This window comes from Hermetia illucens, chromosome 4 (genome assembly GCF_905115235.1).
Source record: "Hermetia illucens chromosome 4, iHerIll2.2.curated.20191125, whole genome shotgun sequence".
NCBI classification, from domain to species: domain Eukaryota; kingdom Metazoa; phylum Arthropoda; class Insecta; order Diptera; family Stratiomyidae; genus Hermetia; species Hermetia illucens.
In genome coordinates, this window is record NC_051852.1 from 45,318,827 (window position 1) to 45,345,410 (window position 26,584).

General features: G+C 40.2%; 1 protein-coding gene across 1 annotated transcript in view; it reads right to left on the reverse strand.

Moving 5' to 3' along the window:
- The window catches only part of LOC119655722 (tyrosine-protein phosphatase corkscrew), a 146,844-nt gene extending 120,884 nt beyond the window's left edge, over positions 1–25,960 (reverse strand). Inside the window, exons 1-3 of the mRNA XM_038061755.1 lie at positions 25,841–25,960; positions 19,199–19,386; positions 18,996–19,122 (exon numbers count right to left, since the gene is read on the reverse strand). Of these exons, the coding sequence (XP_037917683.1) occupies positions 18,996–19,122; positions 19,199–19,386; positions 25,841–25,869 (344 nt within the window). The 5' untranslated portion in view covers positions 25,870–25,960. The remainder of the gene's footprint in view (positions 1–18,995; positions 19,123–19,198; positions 19,387–25,840) is intronic.
- Positions 25,961–26,584: the final 624 nt, after the last annotated feature.

Here is a 26,584-nt window from a genome sequence, read left to right on the forward strand (position 1 = left end):
GAAAACACGTCGTATATTTGATCCTTTTTCCCAAAAAGTGCTAGTGCGAATTTATTGAAATTTTGTCAGTTTATTCATGAATCTGTATTTAAAATTTAAGGTACAAGGAATGAGTCTAAACGGTACTCTTTTTCCTACTTTGATATTTTTTTCGGAATGTACGTAATGTATTTAAAATTGCTCTACCATAGTGAAAGAAGAAGCATTAATCTATACTTTTGCAAAATTCTAGAACGATTAGTTCACCTGGTTCCGAGAAAAAGGAACATCAATCGGAAAAAACGTGATTTTTCAGGAGAGGCAAAAAACGTGGCAATTCATATTTCCCGGCTTTCTTATCGACTTCTTTCGATTTTTCGCCCTAGAGTTGTTGCTTCAACTCTCTACTATCCTTGCAGAATGCAGGTAGAACGATTGTTATCGATTCTACAAGAAAAATCGAGATCAATCGACATATGTGAAGCGCGGAGAAACGTGTATAAGTGAACGTCAACTCGGATTTCAACAACTTGTGTTATTTCGCGTTATTTTATATTAGATTTTCGCAATGCCCTGAAGCACACGTGTTTTTTAAAAAAAGGAAAGAGTGTTTAAGGGTAGAAGACCCCAAGAACGCTAGGAAGAGATACCTCGACCTTCTACCCCAGAGCCAACACCCGGACCTTCCATTACAGGGTCTGTACAGGAAGTACATCCATCCAATCCTAGGAATCCTCCCTATCAGAAAAATTGTTTTCCTCTTCCTTCTTGAAAGTCATTCACCATTAAGAGGCGTACGACAGCTTCAAGGGAAATGAAAATTATAATTTCATAAGTTTTGGTATGTAAAGTAATATCTCTTGCAATTTTTCTGATTACTTTTATTTACTTACCAATGCATCCATTATGTTTCGAATAGGAATTCTCCATAAATCTCTGGGGAACATGGGTTGTTGTATAACCTGTCATGGTAAGCTCGACGTGTCAGTAATTTTTAGACGTCGTCTTGTTGCAAAACTTCAATTGCTGTGCAAACATTGTGCAAAATTTGACAATTTTTGGAATTGTTCTAAAATTACTTATGACACGGAAGAAGATAAATATAATGTTATTGTGGAAGTGTAACTTTTTCTTTGATTTTGTTTTCTATGCTATTTATATATATTTTTAGGTGGTCAAACCGACTTTGACACTTTGAATGTCAGGTTCGCCTATGCCCTCAGGGCAATCGGTAAAGGTCCTACAACAGGGAAAATTTGATGCGGCCTTATAAACTTGCCTCCTCTCACCACCAAACATGCTGCATACCACAGCATCTTGGCTTCTGCTGCCGAAGAGGTGGCCAAGGGATCAATGGCGAATGCAGTAAATGAAGCCGTGGAAACGAACGACAATTGTAGGGACATAAGTGTGGCTCTCGATTGCACATGGCAAAAGAGAGGCCACCCTTCCCTGAATGGTGTTGTCAGTGCGACCTCCATTGATACTTGAGGGGTCAGGGAATCACAAAACCAGTTATTTGAGTCAAAATTTTATACTGTATTTTATTTTAGGTCATTGACGTTGCAATAATGTCAAAGTTTTGCCATTGCTCTGGCAAACTGAAAAATGAGCATGATGCCGACCACCAGGCAAATTTCATTGGCTCCAGTGGAGCGATGGAAGTTGCTGGGGTCAAAAAGATATTTGAGAAGTCACAACAGAGCTACGATGTGCGGTATAAGGAGTACCTTGGTGATGGAGTCTCGAAAGACTTTCTTTCTGTTGTTGAGAGTAAACCGTATGGGCCAGATTTCGAAATACGCAAGTTAGAATGCATAGGCCATGTGAAAAAAAGAATGGCGACCTGTCTTCACAATTTAAAATCAAAGTTGGAGGAAAAAAAATTCCGAGATGGAAAACCAATGGGAGGAAGAAACAGGTTGACAGATGCAGCCATTACCAAAATTCAAAATGTTTATGGTAATGTTATCCGTCAACCTGAAAACAATACAGTTGAGAGTATAAAAGAAGCAGTTTGGGCAATATTTTTCCAAATTGTATCGTCTAATGAACACCCCATTCATGGCCTATGCAAACCATCTTGGTGCAAATTTCTGAAATGTCAAAATGAAAATACTGTCTATGATCATTCAAAACATTTTCACCTGAGCAGGGCAGCGATGGATGAAATAATGCCTGTATTTCGACAACTGGCCCACCCTGACTTGTTACGAAAGTGTGTTCATGGCCGAACCCAAAACCTGAACGAAAGTTCTGAGAAAGAGACCTGTTTCACATTTGGGGGTACACATTTTGAGTCATCACTCCCCTATGTTTCACCCAATATAGATAATAAGATCAGTTCCGAAAAGTCGAGCCCTTTCATTTGATATCCCACATACCTATATCCTTTGAAAAAAAAATTTTACACGTCCTTTTCGCATGTATGGGGAGCCCCCTAAAAACTCAACACAAAACGACTCCACTTGCCATATTTAAAGGGGTTCACAGATCCCACCTTCTTGTTTCCGAGTAAATCGGGTGTGACAGACAAATATTGAATCGATTTCAATAAGGTTTTGTTTCACACAAAACTTTAAAAAGATAAGACAGCTTGGAAAAACTATTCTCTGTTCATTCGCCCTAGTCACATCATTCGATTTGTTATACCGGAAAACCTTAGATAGTTACTTAGGAGACTGTCGTACGGTGCGATTATGTTACATACGCTACATACGCAGCTTCCTGGAATTGTTTTATTATGGTACTATTATTTGAAAAATATGGTGTGTCTTATCATTTTTACGGCAATGTATGGAAGCATGAAATGCAAGTGACATCAATAATTATCCTTCGCCACTAAAATAGTACCTTTTTCAGTTTACAAAGTTAAATACATTGAAAAAGTAACTGCCGGAAACGAAAAGCGCGGCCCAATTGAAAATTACGTGAAGTGCCAATAAACAGTCATCCGTCTTGCATCGTAAAAGTTCAATTTTCTTAGCAAGTCCAAGGAGCAATTGGAAAGCAACTTTGTTCCACATTTGTAGTCCACGGACCACTCTTGTTTGAGTTAAATACCCAAATTTTCAAAAAAGTGACTGACCATTTCATCCAGGTCAGAGGCAATTCATCACACGCTGTCTGACCTCTGACCTGGGAGCCGGCCGAAGCGAAATTATGTGGAAGAAAATTTCTTCCGAATGGGTCCGGTCCAACATCAACTTGATGCGGATTTAGGACTCGCTCAATCCTCAAACAAAATAATTTCGCTTCGGCCCAGTTTGGGTCTGAACATAAAGGCGGATTTCATTTGGACATAATTCGCTCTCATGCCGTGTTTACGATTATATATAAAGGAGTGATTACCACCTGTAGCCACTTTCGGTCACGCTACTCCCAGGGCAGAAGTGCGGCAGCGTCTGATGAGTTGCCCCTTCCCTGACGAAACCGTCAATTGTATTGTATTTCCAGGTCTGAGGAAGCCGTATTCGCCTTCGACGCTCTAAAGGCGAGTCTTTCTTCGGTATTAGTTCTGCATAGTCCTCACTACATCAAACCTTTCATTATCCATTGTGACGCTAGTAAATATAGCATTAATGCAGTTCCAATGCAGGAAACCGAAGAAGCAGGCGGCATTCCCATAACGCATATGTCAAAAAAGCTTATTTAGGGTAAGCGAAACTACCATGTTAACTTGACGTCGGATACCAACCAGTCCACTCAGCTATGAATGAGTACCTGAGTCATAATCACGGGTGAGCGCATACAGAGTAATGTAATTTGTAGTATACCGCTACGGTCTTGAATCTTCTTTTTCTTAAGCCTATGTCCCGTTCATAAGCGGGGTCGGCTCGTCGTGATCGGTGTCGTCTTGAAAGAAATGCTCTAACGCCCATCAAGGTCCAGATCCAATTGGATTGTAGCGCCAACGATTATTATCATTACTACACTGCGCTACTAATATACCAACATACAAGTTCATTAGTTTCACTTAGTTGACTTGTTTCTTTTTTGAATTTAATAGAGCAAAATTCCTCCTAATCATTTTTGCTGTTTCTTCCTATGTATCTCTTAGAAGATCTTCTACTCGCAAATCTATGACGTTATTTTATTAAAAAAAAATATGCACACGACTATGGTACCCTTGCAAAGTCGTGACCAAAATGGTTAGCAGTTGTTCATTTCCTTATATTAATCCAGAAAACACGTCATGGTTGCGAATTATATTCACAGGAAAAAACCAACTAATATTTTTGGCCTAAGCTGACCAAAACAAAAATTTCTTCTATCTCTCCAGCTACAAGTATTCGCGATTTTACCCCTAGTCTAAAGTTGTCAAAATTCTGCAACCAAAATATCCAAATTTTTTATTCACTTTACCTTCTAGTTTAACTCAATTAAAAGTGTCTACCATAGTTTTCGACTTTTCTATTAGAAAGACCCTTTAACATTGCTTTATATTCTGGTCTTCCTCTAGTAAATGTCAGTACTCCTATTTCTCAAAAAGGATATCCCAGGAGGACACTCGGACTGATTGCTCTTAACCTTCACAAACAAACAAAAATTTATTGGTAAGGGACATTCTTTTCGAATTCGGTAAAAGGGCAGTCCCTTCCTTGACGTGCACTCATTTCCAAAGAACAATCTACAACGCAAATATTAAATATTTTCTAGATTTTTTGGAAAAGCCGGATTATGTGCCAATATTCTTGGACTGGCGAATGTGATAATACTAAAACGATGACCGGTTGAATTCTCAGTATATTTTTTTCTCGATAATAGTTTTTAAGGCAAAGTTGATAATTCTATTTCCTCTAGCTTCAAGGACGACATGTAATTGGTTTTTTATCTTTTTATAGTCCAACTCGATAAATTAACACCATGGGTCAAACTTCTGATCCTATGAAATATAAAAATCTTTGGCGCAAGAAAACCACTATCATCATCTTGCATACTTTCAAACTATCCAACGCAAATGTCTTTGATAAATTCCATCATCGATAATTATCTCGTCAACTGAGTACTTCATTTTATCTCATTATATTAAAAAAAGCCTCACAGCCAGACAAAAAGAAGCACCGACGACAACTTGACGCTAAATAAATTTAATAGCATATACATAGCAACCACAATGAAAATCATCAAAATTCTATCTTCAGCAAAACCGCATGTCTCCAAATCCATATAGGGAACTTGATGAATATTTAAAAGTGACTTCTTCATTTTTGGTGCGCTTGCAAAATGACAATAACGAATACATTTCAACAATTATTTCTAGCAGTCTGCCTTTTTCTACTCGGTTCCACCTCATTCAGTATCCGATATGTACGACGATAATCAATCATTAACGTGCCGGCAATAAAATCGAAACCGAATGAATTAATTAAAATCTCAAATTGAGACTAACATCATACTTTACTCTCCGTGCAGAACCTCACATTAAATACTCTAGATGAAAGTCGTTTACAAGTAGAACTCAGGCCGACATTTGCCAGTTGGATGAAAACTAACTTGTAGTGAATTAATCAACAACTTGTCTTTGTCACGATTTTGAGTTCATATTCGTATTGGTCTTATTCAGTAATCAATGTTAAATCTAGTAATAGCTACAAGAATGTAAAGTAGATGAAGATCAATAATTATACATTTTATAAGACATAAGGCTCTGAGTAAAATAATGACGATATGTTTCACTAATAGGCATGACTACAGATGTTATTGGAAACTGCAAAAGATATGACTTTCTAATAAATAAAATCTAAAAAATGGTTCAAACAGACAAGATACCCGACTTCTTCTCTTTTTTAACCTTGGTCCCGTTCGGTAGCAGGGTCGGCTAATCGTCTAAATGCGAGACGAATGGGAAAAGGTAGACTCTTCCATCCTAAAATGAAAATTCTAGTCTTTTCTGAATTCAAACTTATAATTTGTATGGATTAAAAGGTCAGATAGGTCTACATAGGTTGAAGAAATGGGGGGAGAGATCTCCTAAAGGGTGGGAGCGTGCCGATTACTCATTGAGAAAAACCGTTCCACGGTATCTTCGTCTTCGCTCTAAGAAAATCAGGAAACAGCGTATGAAGTATGGCGTCGTCTCTGAGGTAAATTCAATTATAAACCTGCTCAGAAGAGCAGCGCCTGGGAAACCTTCAGCGGAAATTGCAAAACTCCGAAAGAAGTATCATAAACTCAGCCGCTTGGCATAGCACCTAAACTAGCAGGGAGATACTCAGTAAATGCGGTTCATCAAGCAGAGGCACACAGCCACTAAGCGCGACGGGTGGTATTCCTCGTAACGCTTGACGTCAGAAACGCCTTCAATTCCGAAAGATGGAAAGATATTCTAGGCATTCCAGGTGCCGGGCTATCTCTTACGGATATTGAGAGATTATCTGGGAAATTGCTCCCTGCTCTAAGAGATGCTAGAGGGTCAAAATGAAGGAGTTCCCGTCAGAGGTAGCACAGGTATCTATCCTGGGGCCAGACCTCTGAAACGCTTCCGTCAGAAGTGTCGCGCCTGGTCAGTTATCAGATGATGTTGCGACACTTGTTGGCGCACAGCAAACTTGATATATTGATGCGTTGGGTAAGCGGATGGATGACTATTGATAGCTTCAGCCTTGCGCTGGAAAAAAAGTAATCATCCTGACTAAGTTGGAAGTTGGATCAGTAGGTTGACGATCAAGTCAAAACCAACGGCTATGCATCTTCGATTGACGCTGGATTAAAATATAAGCTTTTTTTTTGAGCAGGGTGTTCCAGCTGGAGTTTCGCCCTTAAGTCGACTGATGGCAAACATTGGGGGTCCTACAGCATATAGCATGCCGCGCCTTTTAATGAGTACAACGCCGTTTGCTTTGTTCTATGCCGAAGTAATATGTCAAACGGTTCCAGGCTAGCTCTCTAACGAAGGGTTGGTAGTCCAGTGGCGTACCGTACGCCGTACGAAAGCATTCACACAAAAATTTATATTGGATCAGGGCCCTGAAGTGTATTAAAGCTCTTCATTCAAGAGCATAACGGTACACTACAGTACACTGTAGGAGGCAATGTGGTTAGCATTGCGATCGCCCGAGATTACTACCCTGATTTGACTCAGGTACTCATTCACAGCTGATTGACTGGTATCCGAGATCCAGTCACGATAACAAATCCCTCTGCTACCAGTGAGATTTGAACTGCGACCTTTCGCTGCGACAGCCAAGCGCTCTAACAACTTGAGCGATCCGGACACCGAAATGGAAATATTGAAGTCAACAAATCACAGTCCCATTACACTACACGACATATTACAGAAACATTAAAGGTTAGTAAAAAGTGTTTACTTGCACCTAACGAAGCTTGGATACGCAAATAAGCGCGATATTTGGATTCTTTATGAACTCAAAGAACTTTATTTGACAGCGCTTATTGACATCGGTGATAGCTGCTAAACCGTCGGGAAAACAATCCTTTTTTCTTGTTTCACTATATTCGTGGAATTTCACAGTCCACAGCCGTTTCCAAGAAAACTCCGAGTGATAGAAAAACTTACAGACAGAAAACCAATTTTAATAAGGTTCTGTTTTTACGCAAAGCCCTAAAAAGTGATACCAAATCGGTCATTAATAACCCCACACTTACCAGCTGAGTTAAATTTGAGGTTAGTGAGACTAGTCTTATAAACAAGTCGGGAAACCGGAAGCTCAGCGCTTCAGGTATGAAAGGTTTTGTTTGCTTCTTCTGTGAGTATATCTGAGTGCAGAGCTATCCTACTTGTACGTAGCCCGTTATGTATATGCATTTAGCATGTCAGACTACTCACTTTAGTGTGACATTGATATTTAGTTGCAGTAAATTTACACGGTGAAGTCAACTTTGAGCTACTGTAACTTTGTTAGCGATAGTATGATTTTGATCAAACTTGGGGATAAAATGTTTCATATTGTATTCTATACTACTACAAACTTTTATAAATCCAGGATAAACTAAAGGGTGTATCTACTCAATTTCCCTAAAAATATGGTAATATACTATTATTAACTTAATTTTAGCAGATATCGATATGGAGAGTATTTTGAGGCCTGGGCACCACATAGATGTAGCTTCATATTTTTTTTCAGATTTTTTGTTGGGTAGATTCTGATAATGGGTCCGTTAAAAAAATCATCTCTTTCCACCCCTCCCACTCCCCTCCTTGCTAACAAATGTCGAAACTAAGACCGGCTACTAATCGAGACCTTACATTGGATACCCCACATATATTATATTCGGTGAAAAAAAATTTAACATCCCCCTTTTACATGTATGGGGACCACCCCCCCCCCCCCCCCTCCTTAAATCTCAACGTAGAAGGATATCACTCACGACAGACAGACAGACAGACATTGAACCGATTTTAATAAGGTTTAACAAAACCTTAAAAAGGAGGGAGTTTATATGCGTTTTGTTGGAGAGAGGGAGCAACGAGATAAAATCTGGGAGAAAGGATAGTAATCGTGTGTTCCCCATTATCGTCATTATCAGCCGCACGACATCCGATGTCCGATCTGAATCGATACTTAATCGGAAATTCCAGACGCCCGAGTTCCGCGTCAAGATTGCCAGTTCGTTACTTATATGTAGGTATTCTACATTCATTGGCCAATCGCAGAAGTCACAGTATAAATCGTTAAAATGTCATGTCAAAGATTGAAGATTTTCAGAGGATCTCCCCCTTGAATGCGGCCAGGAGTTCACAATTTTCTTTGCTTATGATCCAAAATTCAGAAGAATGCATGACGACTAAGAAGATGATAGTCTTGCTTTTCATCCAATGCGATGTTGGTAGACCGACGCAGGCTCTGTTGGCTCTCAACAGCCGAGTATAGATGACTTCGTCCATTTGCTTATCAGCTGTGATATCTCCGGAAATATTTTTTCCTACTGTTGTCCATGCTGATCCTCCTTCCGCCCCCCCCCCCTACAAAATTAATCGCATTGGTTGATATGTAGTCGTAGATGTTATAACGCAATCTGGACCAAAGCTTCATCCAAAGCACGTTTGTTCCTACTTATGATATGTCGTCTAGACATATGCTTTTAAAAATCTAAGGAATGCGCAAAACTATGATTCAAGAGCGGCGAATTTTAACAACTCAATTCTACCCGTTTTCCTGCCAGAACCGAACATGCGTACCGAAAAGCAGATGGACTTGCAAATGTATTGTGGGCATTCTGACAGGCCATAATTCACTAGCTGGGCATATGTTCAGAATAGGAATTACTCAAGATGATACGTGCCCCTCCTGTAATGAGGAAGCGGAATCCACGGAACATTTCCTACTTGAATACCCCGCCTATGGACGCATCAGGCATCAAATCTTTGGTGCTGGTGTTCTCCAGTTGCGACGGGTAGCATCACATCCACATGGAAATCCTGCGATACGCTAACAAATCCAGAATATTCCGTTAGACGGGGGTGGCGAGTACAATGGGCCAACACCATCTGAGTGCTCACACACAAGTCTACCCGCCCCCGAATTTTGCTCAACCGAAACACCTGTTTACACTTGTTTTCTCATCATTTTACAGTTCGAGAGGATAGGTCAGCTGCTTGATGTCTCAATTCTCATCTTTCGCGTGTGTGAAGTTTGGTACACTTCCTGATTGCTCTATGTAGGGCGTCATTTGTAATGTACACAGAGAAAAACGAGCCAAAAAAACAAACCTTGGTACGAGTATGCATTTTGTCAGTCAAACTATTTCTTCTTATAACCAGCAAGGTTCTTTATGTTATGTTACATTAACCAAAATGGAGATACTCAGTGGGTCATGACATCATTCCCCAAATATATCCATAACGATGTTGAAATCAGCTTATTCTTTCCCCGCGACATCGGTCTTGGTCAAATGGATCTAAATTTAGATAAAAAGACCAGTAGAGACAAACTCAAAATGAATACGAATAAAAGCAAGGCATTCAATCTGACGAGTCACCCCAATCTTCCAACCTCCATGGATGGACAGAACATAGTTCTCTGGTTTCAATTTGTTTATTGTGTCTACTGTACTTCTGACAAGAGTAGCACCGAGCTCAATGTTACCCGACGAATTAACAGTGCTAGATTGGCCTTCGCGAAAGTTGAAAGTATTTCATGACAGTGTTCTATGCTACTAAATGGGAGCTATACATGAACACTGACCGCCACTGTTAGTGGAAATCTCCAAACCTTCGCCAACACCTTTCTCCCTGTATTGTGAACGTAAACTACAGACTATTAGGTACATCAAAAAGTTCACGGAACGCTATCTATCCGTTGATATTAAAACTAGGGTTATGATCACATTTTGACATTCCATATATCATTAAAACATTCACTGAATTTCAACTCCATCTGCCAATTCTGTTTTTGTTTACAAGTCATTCTGAGTCAAAAAGTGCATCAAATTCAGAAAATATAAAAAAATACAGGACATGGTTTTGGAAAATCGTCGAGCGACACAGGAAGAATCATTGAAGGCCGTAGGCATCTTAGTGGGCAGTGTAAACCATATCTTAAGGGAAATTTGCGTTTCAGAAAGCTGGACGCGCAATGGATGCCGCATTTCTTAAAGATGAAACAAAAACGCATCGCAACGCGACTTTTTCAGCAATATTCGCAGTGTTTTAAGAAAAATAAAAAAGTGGCTAAGTTCGTGAGCAAAAATCAGCTAAAAAGATGTTAGCGTCAACGTTTCAGGATGCTAAAGACATGTTGTTAGTGGATTAGCGCCAAATTGATAAAACAATAAACTAAGATTGTTACTGTATCCTTTTGGACCAGCTGGATATCAAAATTCATGAGAAAAGGCCTGGTTTGCAAAAAAAGTAATTTTGTAACAAGACAATGCATCTGCTCCCACAGCTCGCAAAACTATAGCCAAAATCACGGAATTAAAATACGAATTGTTGCAACATTTAGCCTATTCGCCAAATTTAGTTCTCTCTGAATTCTGCTTGTTTCCACACCTAAACAAATTCCTACATGAATATCGATTTCCATCAAATGGGGAGGTAATAGCTGGCATAAACGGATATTTTGCGAACTTCCAGAAAACCAGTCCTTAAAGTAGAGAATCGTTGGAATAATTGTATCGAAGTTATGGGAGATCACCCAGAAAAATAAAGTAATTTTTACCATTATAAATCCCCATTTTCATTTCCATTCTGCGAACTTTTGATATACCTTGTATATTCCATATTCTTCAATCGCGTTACTCAGAAAGGTGAATAACATCTAACTGGTAAGAAAGTAACACAGCAGAATGTTCAAATTACCGTCCGATCCAGCTGCTGTCCCATATCATGAAGATTTTTGAAGGCATTCTTGACAACCGTATTCGCGAAATCGTTCAAATAACCGTCAACTGTCAACAACTGCGGAACTACTAACGCAATACAAGCTGCATGGTTACTCATGGAGAAACACCGTGAGAAGCACCACCCGCTTTACATCGCATTTCTGGATCTGGAAAAAGCGTTTGACCGTGTGCCATACGAACTCTTCTGGTATGCTCTACGACAACACCTAGTGCCAAAAGAACACGCGCGCTGGGTTCAATTGCTCTACCACGATCTGAAAAGTAAAGTTCGAAGTGTGGCGGGCATATAAAAACCAATTCGTGTGTCTGTCGGGTATTCATCAAGGAAGCGTCCCATCACCACTCCTCTTTGTTCTTGTTATGGACACTGTTAAACTTGTCCACAAATGGAATTATGAACGCCTCATGCAATACGGGCTCGATTCCCATGAAACTGTCAGTGGCAGTAACCTGACCAGAACTCAGTGATTTAAATTTTTCGGCTCAATGCTATCAGCCAGTGGATATTGCCTCACGTATTAATACAACCCCCATTTCACAAGTAGTGTTCTTTATGATCAACGTATCATCTCAAATCTAAAATTTGCCGTAATGTCGTCCGCCTTCTATGGTTCTGAATGCGATAATGGAGACGTCGCTGATGCTGTGTCGGACTAGTGGAGTGAAACACCTATATCACATTCGAAATGAGGATATCTGCGACCAATATGGGGTTGCCCCGATCATATTCATGTTATTCGCGCTAACGAGGATTCACTTACGAAAATTGCTCTGAACATCGAAGTCGAAGTACTGTCTTACTGTCCGTTACCGTTACTTAAAATTTAGTCTATTACAGGTGAACAGATTATAATACAAAGCCTGGCAAAAAGGACTGAATAAACTTCAATGAACTTGTTAGCAACAAACAGGAGCTGCCTAGACGACTAAGAACTTCTTTGGGGATAGATATCAATTGGAAACTATAAATCGCACACTTTTAGAGTGTTTTGAAGAGTGTTGTTCTATTTCCCGGGGAAAAAGCAGTAGAACGGTTCCCTGATGGACTCGAGAACTGCAGAAACTTAGAAAATGGACCAGATGACTTCTGAATCGTGTTTGTAAAGGCAATAAGAAGGAAGACTAGTTAAACTTCCGGAACTCACAGTGTCAATATAAAAGGCTGGTAAAATGTTCCAAGCGAGACTTCTTTAAATTATACTTTGTGGAACTGGAAAACGAAAGAGATACTTCAAGTCTGTGTAGAGTCTTCAAAAGGGATAAATCGGCCAAGTTGGACTCTTTTGGAAAACCAGATGGAACTTTCACGAGCTCCAGAGTTGAGTCTGTACAGTGCTGCAAGGAGAATTAGAACACTGCGGAATACCGGAAGCTTGGAGTTTCGGCTGACTTTATTCGGTGAAAAAAAATTACGCCCCCCTTTCGCATATATGGGGAACCAACCCAACACAAAATGACGCCACTCGCTGCACGTAAAGGGATACACAGACCACATGTTCTCACCTAAATTGCGTGACAAACAGTTTAGCCGTTTCGTGACACACAGCCAAACAGCACAAAGGGACAGACAGACATTGAATCGATTTTAATAAGGCTTTGTTTCAAACAAAACCTTGAAAAGCGTAAGCTACAATACTTTCCTTTGATCACTTCAAAGCACCTGGCATTGATGGCATATAACCAGCGATGCTAAAGGGGATACCGAGCACTTAGAGCAACTTCTCAGAAACATTCTGCGCGGATGTCTTGCTCTGGGCTACGTGCCTACCTCTTAACACAGATTGAGGTAGTCTTCAGGCTGGGAAATATGAGTATTTATTTCAGTGTTGTTCGCTACCTGGCAAGAGAAGCTACGAAAGGCTGCCCCAAGGATGTCTGCTAATGTCGCTTCTGTGGAATATGTTGATCGACTCATTACTATCTGAATTGGAAAATCGACCAATACACACGCAAGCTTATGGATATGACGTGGCTATGTTAGTTGTAGGTTCAGATCTCGCTACAATGTGTAGAAATATACAACGCGCTGTTGATTTGACAGTTGGTGACCCAGGCATGGACTTTCAGTAAATCCAAATAAAACCACAATGGTCTTTGCCTTTCAGAAATGAGGGGTATAACCCTTCAACTATCCGAAAAAGTGAAATAGCTTTGGGTTATTCTATTAGGTTGTTGCAAATGAAATGTCGGATTTTTCAATGAAGTGAAGTTAGTTATGATTTTAATGTTTAAAACTGCCGCAAGGTGACTCTGGTGGTATGGGATAATTGAGTATAAATAGTCGTTCGTTCGATCAAGGAGTCATTTCAGTTTCAATCGTCATTGAAGTTCCAAGTAAAACTCAAAGAAAAAAGCATGGAAGGGGGTCAAAAACGTCTACTTTTTCTATATGAATTTAAACTTGGTCACAACGCAGCGGAGGCAACCAGAAACATTTGCAGAGCATTTGGAGCTGACGCAGCAAACGAACGAACGACACAGCGGTGGTTCGAAAAATTCCGATCAGGCGACATGACCTTCCAAAGTGAACCTCGTGGACACCCAGGACCATCGATCGACAACGACGAGTTGCGTTTGATAGTGGAATCTGATCCCCGATCATCGATTCGTGACATTGCAGAGAAAATAGGCGTACACTATTCGACAGTATCTCGGCACTTACAACAGCTTGGAAAGGTGAAGAAGCTTGATAAGTGGGTTCCGCATGAACTCAACGAGCAAAACATGGCGCTGCGAATGGAAATATCCAGTTCTCTACTCAACCGCAACAGGAACAATCCCTTTTTGCGCAGAATAGTGACATGCGATGAAAAGTGGATATTGTACGACAACCGTCGCAGATCAGCGCAATGGCTAGATGCCGATCAGCCTCCACAACACATGCCAAAACTGTTTGGTGGTCTGCATCTGGAATTATTCATTATTCGTCTTTGGAGCGTGGTGAAACAATTAATGCAGAGAAATATTGTGCCCAACTTGATGAAATGCACGAGAAATTACGTGTTCAGCGGCCTAGATTGGTCAACAGAGATGGAGTGATACTGTTCCATGATAACGCCCGACCTCATGTTTCCAGAATGACGGTCCAAAAATTAAATGGATTACGATATGAGACTCTTCCTCATCCACCATATTCACCCGACCTCTCGCCAACCGACTACCACTTTTTTAAGCATTTGGATCACTTTTTGGCGGGGAAACAATTCAGCAATGAAGTAGCTGTCAAAAGTGCCTTTGAAGAATTTCTTAGCTCTAGAAACCCAGACTTTTACGAAACTGGAATAAATGCCCTTGTATCTCGTTGGGAGAAGTGCATTGAAGCTGCTGGTTCTTATTTTGACTAATAAAATTAATTTTCATAAAAGTTATAGTTTTTTGAAATTTTACTCAAATATCCGACATTTCATTTGCAACAACCTAATAGATAAGAAGCTTCTTTTCAGCAAACAGGTAAAGATGAGTCCAGCTCTCACAACTTATGGGCTGTGCAGGCGGACCTTTGTCTTGATATGGGAACTAAGGCCTCAGGTAGCAGTGTGGATCTATATTGCTATCATTAGGCCAATGTTCGCTTATACATCTGTAGTGTGGTGGGTTAAGGTGAAACAAAAGAGCTTGCACTGTAAGCTAGCAACACTGCAAAGAAATGTCTGGGTACTACCGGTGTCATGAGCACGACATCCGGTGCAACTCCAAATGCATTACTCAATTTGCAGCCCTTGGATTTATCTATAAAGAGAACTACAATGAGAGCAACTTATAGACTAATTCGTTTAGATCTGTGGGGAAACAAAGGATGTGAGGGATACAGGGCACTGGAAGAGTTATTAGGAGACTCCCCAACTCTCGGGTCCCCATATATCTGTTTGAAAGAAGATATGAAGTTATCCTGAAACATAGAACTGGGATGAACCAGAAGATACTGAAGTTTACTGTTTGCTACACCGATGCCTCGAAAACAGTACAAGGTTCTGGAGCTGTAGTCTACCTTTCGAATAAAAACAAGAAGTGGGTTTTTCACTTTGGACAATATGCAACGGTCTTTCAGGCTCACCTGGTGCGATCCTAAGGACAACAAACCTGGATGATTGACGAGCGCATCACAATCTGCGCCGATAGTCAGCATTGAATAGTCTTTGGATGAGAAAAAATCGTTCAGCAATGTTGAAACCGATTGAACTCTATTTCTAGATTCAATAAGGTGGAACTATTCTGGGTACCTTGCCACTTTAGTGTAGAGTGAAATGAAATTTCGAATGCCTTAGCAAAATAGGGTTCAATTTCTTCCATGTTCAGACCGGAACCAGCAATTGGAGTGTCAATAGCATTGGCTAATGCTGCTATCAAAAACTTAATGCTACTAGACACACTAAACTTTTCTTGTCAAAACCTATTAAACGCACTACAAAGTTTTCCGTACGTAGCCTACATAACGACGAAATCTATGAGCGATATCATGACTGTCTGGTTGTGGATAAAATCCGATTCAATAGGTTACGGTGGGCGGGTCACTTAATCCGTATGGATGATGATCCAGCCCGGAAAGTCTATAAGGGTAATATCTATGGTAGGAAGACAAGACGAGGCAGACCCTGCCTGAGATGGAGTGATGGCTTATGTCAGGACGCCAGACAGCTTTTAGGGATACCGAATTGGTGGACCTCGACGCAAAACCGAGATGTCTGCACTTCCTTATTAAGGGAATCCTAGATCGGATACCGGTTGTTGCGCCGTTGATGATGGTGATGAAAGTTTATCCTGTTAAAAAGCAAGAGGACTTGCAAAAGTGTGATGGGCATTCTGACTGCCTATAATTCACTGTTGATTCATGTTTAGAGTACTGGTTCTCCAAAATGATACGATAATGAGGGCGCCTGTGGACGCATCGAACATCACATTTTTGCTGCTGATGTTCTCCAGCTGCAGCGGGTAGCATCACCTCCACTAATGGAAATCCTGTCATACATAAACGAATCTTGGAAATTCCGTTAAACAGGGCGATCGAGTAGAATGGACCACTGGGATTTCAGTGCTCAGAAGATATACCTCTTCCACACCGCATACACACACAAACACATCTAGAAAAACTGCACCGGCAATAGAGAAATAAATCATTTAAAAATGTGTTACTGACATTACAAGGAAGCAAAAGAAAAAGAAAAAATAACTAAAACAGGACTTTATCATAAAGACACTGATGTAAGATCTGTCATAAGGGTTAAATTTGTTTAACTCTTATCTCCAGTGTGTTCTGTAGATGTTAGTTAAGTCCTTGAGGGTTTTACGTGAGCACCTGTCTTGCGACTTAATCCAACGGTCTTCTTAAGACACGGATTGATTTTGTGACCACTATCAGAGCCCCACTGAGACAAGCAACAACGGTACCAGTCTAAGTGCATGGCTTAGCATTCATACTGGTGGATGCAAGACGTACCTAAATCTCTGGGCAGCACCCGTGTTGAAACGCAACACCACGCCGAGGCCCGAAGGTCTCTTCTTGCTTGTGCATAACCACAACCCCCATAAAACTTCCACTAGGGGGTCTACCGCAAATAACCGAGCTGTACTCACATACAACGGGAGTTCACCCGAAGTATGAGAGTCCAGGAGCTATTCCGGTTCCCATGGTACCAGTATACCCCTGGTAAGGTTTCGTGACCAATTTGCCACTTCAGATGAGTCCCCGTGCAGACTCGGGTCTGATAGCCCTGATTAGGCCTTTGGAGCATTCGCCTACTACATCACGGCCGGCAAACCAAAGTCAGTACAGCGTCTCCCGGTGCCACTACTATGGAGGTTCTCCTCGGTCACTTGGTCTTCCTCACCACCACCTCTGAGCACCAGTAGATGTTAGTAACAAAAATCAATCCATCTCATCATAAGATTTCAAATCAAACTTAAACCGACAGATTTTCCTCGTCTTCTCAACAAAATTTTCAAGCTGAAAATAAGGGCGACGACTACCATCGAATAATTTAGAGAGAATAAGCTTCGCTAACCATGAATGCTGACCATAAAAAACCGAAGGGTTTATCGATTTTCTGAGAGTCAAATGCTCCAAAATCTTTCAGAAAATACATATGCGCAGACAATAAGCTGTTTTCTTTTCATTTATTGTGGGCTTTTAAGTGAACATAAACATGCTTACGACGGGTTTATTAGAAAATACCCCCCATTGAATGTTCTTTTCTTGGCATAGTTTTTATGTCATACAAAGCATCCCAAAATTAAATTGCTATCTCCAGGAGATGTACTGCTACCTGATGTAGCTGTTACTTGGACATATGCAATAACTTCATGTCAAGCGTGATATGGTTCTTTCGAAAAAGATAACGGAAACAACAAACAATTGGAATTCACAAGTGGGAGGTTCTCGAAATAAAGATGATTTATTTAGATTCTAATGATTCTACGAACAATGCATCCCCTCACGTTTAATCTTCTTTTTCTTCAGCCTTTGTCCCGTTTATTACCCAGTGTTAAAGTTCGTTTCTATAGTTTCTGCTACTATGATTATACTTTTTGAAATCGACCCAGACACAGCATTATTCATATTTCTAAGGGATTTGAAATGATTGTTAATGCGTAGATGTAAACTGATATATGATGATGATCCAACCACTTAGTTGAACTAAACACAGATTATTAGTCTCGTGTATTAAAGCGGTTGTCAAAAAGTCTATTGTTCATAAAATTGAGTGCCCGCCACATATGAATCCTGTTTCATTTCATCGCCATTTGTCAAATAGAAGATGATAAATTACCTTGCTTCACGGGTTAACATAGAGCGTGCCCTTGCATGCAATTTAAAATGATACGTTCAATTAACTTTGCTCATTTGCATTGCTAAAATAATAAATTCAAGATTTCATAAGAAGCTATGGAATTCAAGCCTATCCATGAATCATGGTAAAAGAAAGGGCAATTTAACATGAAATGCGAATCAACACATTTTATACACTCGACAACCTGTTTATCGTTACATGTGGAGTGTTTGTAAGCCAAACTTTGTTATTGTTTGTTTATTTTACTTTAAAGGGCTAAAAAGTTTTTTAATTACCGCCTATACAGTATTTCCACAACCATTTTTTTCTTCTTCAGTGGAGGAATCTTTCCTGAATTTAATAGCTAAAAGTAACTTCCTACGGCTATTTGAAAATAGAGGAAAAAAAAGATATTTTTAAGGGAAGGAATCTTTTCATTCTATAGCTTACACCAATATTCCGGGAAATGTACGATATTTCGGGAGTTGTTTTCTCATCAGGGCATGGTATTTCGGATAATTGCTTGAGCACTTTGAGAATCAGTTACTCCTACCCAGTGCTCTGCTCTGATCGAGATAGCGTTGTAACAGAAGAAAAAAACAAAACGAGAGAAATTACCAACTAAAATTGATTGCCAGTTTGGATTGATTTACATTATATTGGTTTAATCTGATAGAAGCCTGCCTACCAAATAAATTCAATATAGTATGCCCCGATAACATGTTCCGATTAAAGTTTAAGGTTCAAGTTGGCAACACAAACGACGATTAGAAAATGTACAGATTCTATATTCGCTCCTAGCTGAAAGGATAGTAAACTCGCTTTAGAGTCTGATGAAGTAGTTCTAGCAAAAATTATGATTTATTCCGGTTTTGCTTTTGATTGATTACAACTGTACACCCTACAAATATCAATTTCAACATAAACACAACTTTAAACACTCACCGTTCTGTTGTCGGTTCAGCACATATCAATGGTTGCTTCAATTCAATAACCTGTCCATTTTTCTCACGAAGTTCGCCCGTTTCCATGTAATATTGAACCAGTTCCGGAAGCGTGGCAAACTTTTCACCTGAAAAATAAGTTGCAAGGAACACATTATTCCCCAATTTCCTAACACCAATTCTAGAAATATCTAATTTACTCACCTCCATATAAATCAAAGAAGTCACCATTGTTCTGGATCTTTATGTGTGTTACATCTTGACCGCGACGAACCGACAATGTAAACGCACCTGGACTTGAGGAAGATAACCGTGCCAAAAACGAACCGTCAAAACCGTTTTCCATAAGAAGATTTTCAGCCTCAACACCCGATATGGTTGGATGAAACCATCTAGAAATGAAAAAAGAATATATAGAGAACGTAATTATTGGAATATGGTCATCCAGGCGATGTTATCCTGATGATTCTCACTATCCTGATGATATTTACTTCCTTAATTCCTAAGATTTTGATTAAACTATATGAATAAGTTGCCTCCAGCCCGTCCCGCCATATTCAAATTATTTTATTGCGCCAATGAACGGCGTCTTGCGGTAATGGAAACGAAGATGTTGCGTTGGACAAGTGGTGTGACGCGCCTTGATCACATCCGAAATGAGGATATCCGCGATTGATATGGGGTTGCACCGATCGTGGGAAAATTGCGAGAGAAACGTCTTCGACTTTGGGGTCATGTAATTCGTGCTAACGAGAATTGATGAAGTTGGTGGTAAACGACCAAAAGGCAGGCCGAAACAACGGTGTCTTGATCCGCTGGCTGGTGATTTGAAGGCCTCGCGACTACATCCAAATCAGGCCTTTGATAAAGTTACCGATCATGACGAACCGACCCCGCTTATGAACAAGACAAAGGCTAAAGAAAAAGAAGACGACGAATACTGAACAAACTCAACGTATTGTGACGAAAATTCCTTTTAAAATTTGTGAGTGATCTCAGCCAAATATTTAGTGAGGATAGTGATTCACAGATAACATGTCAATAACATGCTCTGAAATAAAAGCATTTGGTTGCCGAAAATTTTGTTACGATTTCTAACTTCCGAATTCCAGTACACCTATCCGTACTCTATCCCTGCATGCAATTCAGGAGAGGCTTCCTAAAGGTGATATTGTGATCGTGATGGGTGATCTGAATACCAAGGTGGGCTCAGACAACACCTTGCTCGGATATACGGTCTTGGCGACCGTAACGATAATGGCAGGAGTTTTATGGATTTCTTCAGCTTCCATCGCCACCTCATTGGTAGCACATCATTCGAGCACAGCTTGCCATAAGGTAGTTGGGTTTCAACTGACCGACACCTTGCGAGCAATTAGATTGGCCATTTTGCTATAAGTACTAGATGTAGGAGTTACCTTCTGGGTGTGCGTATCAAGAAAGAAGCTAGCACTGGTTTCAAAAGGGATCACCATCTGATGGTCGCTTCCCTTCGCTTGCGTATTGTGTTCGCCACTTCTCGCAAGGATGGACAACTGCGAACCCCTAAATTCAACATCGACCGCTGGTATGATCTAGCTGTCGTTTGACAGTGGGAGAGCTATCTTACAGATCGGATGGCAGATACACTAAGTAAACCAAAAATGTCGATGAGCACTGGGCCGCCACGAAAAAAGATTTTTCCTGGGGTGCTATAAAATCTGGCTAGCAGAATCGTGAAAGCGGATCGATAAACGAAAGGGATTGAGGGTTCCATTGTTCTCTGTGAGTGATGGCGGGTGTGACACGATCTAACTCCGATACCGTACGAAATTCCGGGAAGCTCCACGTAGTGTGCGTAGTGACAAAATGAAATTTATGATTGCACTGGCCAGGGAAGCAAAAGATGCCGCAGAAGGCAATGATTTTAGAACTGTATACCAGATCATAAAGGAAATAGCATGTAGTCGCAAATCTTTCGATGGTCCTCTAAAGGACGTTAACGGTCAATTTCTCATCCACGATGATGAAAACAACTGAAGAAATGGAAAGAAGACTTCACCACGGTTCTTAAGCGTATCACATACGATGAGGTTCCTTTTGTGAATAAAATGGCTAGTCAGTGTAACATGCGGATACGAACTCCAAGGAGAAAATAAAACATTTCGGCCATCAATGCACTCAAACGGGGTAAAGCTGCTGGATTTGATGGTCTTCCACAAGAGTTATTTGTCTCTCCACCTGCAGTTGCTTGTATGGAAGTTTTGGGAATTGAAGACCTTTCCCAAAGAGTGGAGGAAGAGGACGACGTTGTGAGTGGGGAGAGGAGTATCTGTGTGCTCCCTACCGTCGCAAAGATTATAGCTAAAATAATCGTGGAACACATCAAAGAACTTCTCGAAAGCTTGATCGACAGAGAGCAGGTTCGTTTCCGCTCCAGACCCTTCTACGTTGAACACATCAACAACCTACGGGTCATTTCAGAATAGTGCGGGGATTTTAGATCTTCCCTTCGCCTGCTCTTCATCGATTTCGGGAAAACTTTCGATAGTGTGAACAGAGTGTATCTAGCGTGCTCTACGCAAGAGGGGCATTCCAAACAAAGTAATACTAACACTAATCATGTGTTGCATCAGGGTAAACTATTAGACGAGTTTGAGTGGAGTCTGCCTGGGTTACATTTTATCACCGATATTATTTCTTTCTGTTATCGATGACGTTTTTCATGCTGTCCTGTCCATCTTTCCTCAAATACTTCGACTACGCTGATGTCATCTGTTTGCTCTCTCACCGGGTCATGGATCTGAACCAAATGACTCTAGATTTGAAAAGAGAGACAAATAATGTTGGACTGAACGGAACACCAACAAAACACCAACAAGGTTCTCATGAATGTTGCCCAACATATCAACATCGCTAGATCCGCTTTCCCTACCCTGTCTAAAACCTAGAAATGTTGTTACCTCAACCTTTACCTTAACCCAAATCAAGTTGAGACTGTTCTAGGCTAATGCGCATAGAAAGTGCCCCCTTTGTCACTCTAAAGCTCCACGTCTTTGACGACACCTGTTTAGGGCATATTATCGAAGTACGCTGGACATATACAATTTCAAACGAAGAACTTGGTCGGCATACAGGCTTGTCACCCGCCCGCGATGTGATCGGAAGGCGGAAGTGGCATGCAATGATACCTCTCTCCACCAAGCTGGCTGGTCGCCCCCCTTTACTTACTACTTTCCATTTGTGGACGGACTCTCAGACTGTGTTCTGTTGGTTTCACTCCCAAATTCACTACCCCCGCCTTTGCCGGCCGTCGAATCGCCATAATTCTGTTAAGAGAAACCAGCCTCAGGAAATTCTCAAGCATCACGTTGTATGGACTATTATTCTTGCATGGACGAGAATCATTGTGATCCCTGAGCTTAAAATTGAACAACAGCAAAGAAGAGAGAAAGAAGAAAGAAGACGAAACTTGTTCTCCTGATATATCACGTGAAGAACAGGACAGAAGACAAAAACCAACAGAAAATTAATAAAATGTTTTTTCCAGTCGTGTCGAAGTAGGGAGAAGACAGTTTTATAAACAAAATGCGGAGCGTCAAAGGATTCAACAGCAAAAGTGATATTACTCATTTTAAACAACATCAAAAAGTCAACAAGAAGAGTTATCTTCTAGCACTTGTAATATTTCTAGACAAGAAAAAAGCATCGAATATTTCTTTTGAAGCCAAGCATTCCGTGCTCCTACCCTCACGGCCATTAATTCGTGAAATTGCTAATGACCGATTTACATATAAGGAATATGCATGTAGGATCTCACGGGTTACTGACCATGACAAGACAACGGTTCTGGCCAAGGATGTATACGCAGATGATGGGTAATTTACCACCACACCGAATGCAACCAGCACGTCTCTTTATCAACTGTAGTGTCAATTTTTGGAGGCCTCTCCGGATCCATTATCATTTACGAGGAAGTCGTCCACAGAAAGGTTACTTAACAGTATTCTGTTACTCGAGCACTAAGGTTGTCCATCCACAAGTGATTAGTGACCTGTTCACTGGCGCTTTCAAATTCTATTGTCATGAAGGTTGTCCACAAGATGAGATATTGTCACCGTTAGTGTGGAACATGGCTGATGACATTGTCGGGGCAAATATGGGATTACCCTATGTGGCAGAATTTAAACTAGATTGCCAGGCAAGGCCAATACAGTATAATTCCCTAGGAAGCGCATGCTCGATCACCTGAGAGTCATTAGATTAGATTCCATGGTATGGAGGTGGAACGAGTAACAGAAGTCAAATATTTGGGCATCACACTAGACCAAAAACTACTCTGGAAGAGGCATGTTGAAAACATGTCCGAAAGCTATAATAGAAAGGCTATGATGACTTACGGGTCCATAGCAGTCAAAAAATCTTAATACACCCCGGAAATGCTGCACTGAATATATACAATACAATAGTAAGACCACTGATTACCTATGCGGCCAGCAGCCAGGGAGTTACATAACAATACAGTGAGGCAGGGAACTGCTTAATTCGAAGGAAGATTGATATTCTTTCTAAGCGGAATCCCGAATTATTGATACCAATGAAGTTTGACTTCGATAAGCGGTTTGAAACAAAACTAGGAGAGGCTTAAGAAAATCGTATTTTGAAGCAATGGGTAAGCATACTAGCATATTCCAGGCGAAAATATAGATGTGCCTCCTTCCACCTCAAAGGGATCTATAGAGGGCAGAATATTGCTTTTCTAACCGACAGCCACGCGCATATTAAGACACTTAGGTCTTACCAGGTAAATTCCAAATGAGTATGGGAATGCCTTGACAAATGGAAAGATTGATCAAACTTCACCAAGAAGAGCCTCCAGATCACTGGACACTGCAGACTAAACAATTACCTGGAGAAGCTAGAGATATCTACGAACGCTGTCTGTAGATTCTGGAAGGAGAGTGATGACACTTAAACACATGTTCTGGGACACGGTGCGGCACGTGTGCAAAATAGGTTGATGCACCTGGGAAAATTACTTAATACCAGATGCCAGATTGAAGTACTTAGAAGAAGAAAATGCTCCTCGAGTCCAACGTCGTCACCATCCGACTTCTGTCATGGTAAGGTCTCATATCACGGAGTAACTAATGTTCATTTCTGCGAGGCCGGCGTCAAAACCAATGCGAGCGTGTACGAAAAGATGTTAGAGGATGTAGTCGAGCCATTGAGTGAATCTCTATTCGCTGGAAAGCCATGGTGCTTCCAGGAGAACTTGGCCCCCGCTCGCAAAGGCAAGATAATTCAGCAGTGGTTAGCGATGTATTTTCCCGGCTCACCGCGGATGAATGGGCCTCAGCCAGCACAGATTTGAGACCTCTGAACTACAGCCTTTGGACTAAGTTAGAAGAGACTGCCTGCGACCGAACTTACACCGATTTGGAGAGTTTGAAGGCCAGCATCATGCGTGCAGCTCGAGAAATGCCGCTTCATACCGTGCGTGAAGCGATCGATGCATGGGCTCACAGATTTCGGGCCTCTATAGCTGCTAGCGGCGGCCGTTTTGAATATTTTTTTCCGTTTGAAAGCTCTGTGTTTCCCTTTTTTAATGGTGTACTTTTCGATTGATTTGGTTTATTACTTCGTGGAAATAAAGATTTGTTTGACTGACAGAACTTATGGTTATACTATGTATACTACAACAAAGGGGCAGAATAGTTCTGCCGATTCACATGCACAACCCTGAAGAGGGAATCTTAAAACAAGGTGCAAACTGTTTTCACACAACAAGAAACAATTCTGGGAGCGCTGGTCCCGAGTATGCATTGTATATCCTTTGCTATAATCATCAATTCTCGCGTATATCTTACATATACAAATAATTTATATATAAATTATAAAATAAAGAATAAAGAGTTTAGTTCTTTAATCTCTGTTAAGCTAGCAGCCGCACCACGGTCGAAATATTTGTGATAAGCTTCAGTTGGTTTTTCACCAAATTAAATCGGCGGGGCCAACGTTTCACTATGAGCAAGAAGTTTTTTGGTACAACGCAGACCAAAGAGTAGTGATATCATTTTGAGTTATAACATGCACTATTTCGTCAAAATCGCTTCGAATCCGTTACTTATCTTGCCTGTTAACTTGGAAGAAATTAACATTTAAATGAAACCAAAGTAAAAAAGGAAATACCAAAGCCTGTTATCAGAACCTTGAATACAAACTCCTTACTCCATATTAAAATACAACGCCAAATTTAGTTTCAAGATGTCATATCAAATCCGAGATGTCGCAAATAAAATTTTATATAAAAGACATCAAAAAAAGGTACAACAAAGATATATTTTATACCCCAAGTGAGACTTTAATCACAATTTTCTCCAGATAAGATACCTAAAATCGTAAATAGGTCACGAAAAAGATATTGTTCTTATTATTAGTTAAAATTAGAATATATATAGCGAACCGGCGTTGAATTATTTACGGATCAGATTATGTAATCTTTTGTTTATAGCTTGTATACAACGGACAACTATTCAAATTTCCATCAGACGAAAAGACTCCAGTGCGATACCATTTCTGCAAAATATTTCGTCAGGTTTATCAAGCTATAAAAAACGCTGATAAGCATTCCGCATATAATGCCATTGTGTAACTAATTTAGCAAGCCTCAACAATCAAGTGAATAATTTTGTAAATGAATTGGACAAATGAAACATAATTAGTCCCTCTGTGTCTAGATATAAGGAAACGTTCTTAATAATTCAATAATTTTTAAACGAATTACAATGAATTCAATTGTAAGAATCATCCTCTATTTACCTGGACCTCTTTCCATTTATTATAATCAAATATAATTTAACTCACTTTCTATAATGTAAAACCGGTGAACGCATCTAAGTAACTTTCGAAATCCTTTTGACATTCACAACTTGGAAATAAATCCGGAAGGAAGGTTTTCGAGAAAAAAATGTTTCCTTCACTTTCATAAAACTGAAACGAAACTTAGCAATGCGTTCCACCATTAATGCATACCGTCTATAATCTCTTAGTCATAAGATATGCATTACCTTATCTAATCGTTTGTATCGCATGTATTTTTCGTTTTCTTCATTAAAAATGACTGCTCTATCTATTCATACGGATATTTTCGGCAAATAAAACAAAGGAGACCTGCGAGTCTAGCCATGTCAATTGCATATACCATCAATAACGAACTTAATGCGATACTCTAGTAAGGCAGTCGAATTAAATATTGTGATAATATACGGTTTATCAGAATCAATGCTGGTATTGCAAAAAATCGAAGAAGACTAAATAGATTGCAAAAATCATACAGATAGGGGGAATACGAAATGTCAAGGCTCATTCAATCACATAGTGGAACGGATATTTGTTTGCTTCGGCCAGGCATTTTATAAATTACATTAGCACTCGAGTCAAATCTAGAATCTCAAAGCAATAAAAAGCAAGATATACTAGGACAAGAGAAGAGATATCAATATTCTAACTCCCAAGCAATCCTTCCAGCCGAAAATAAATATATGGAGCCATACTCATGGCATCATAGCCAGTAGGAGACAAAAAGTTGACAATAGATCCTAATACGAT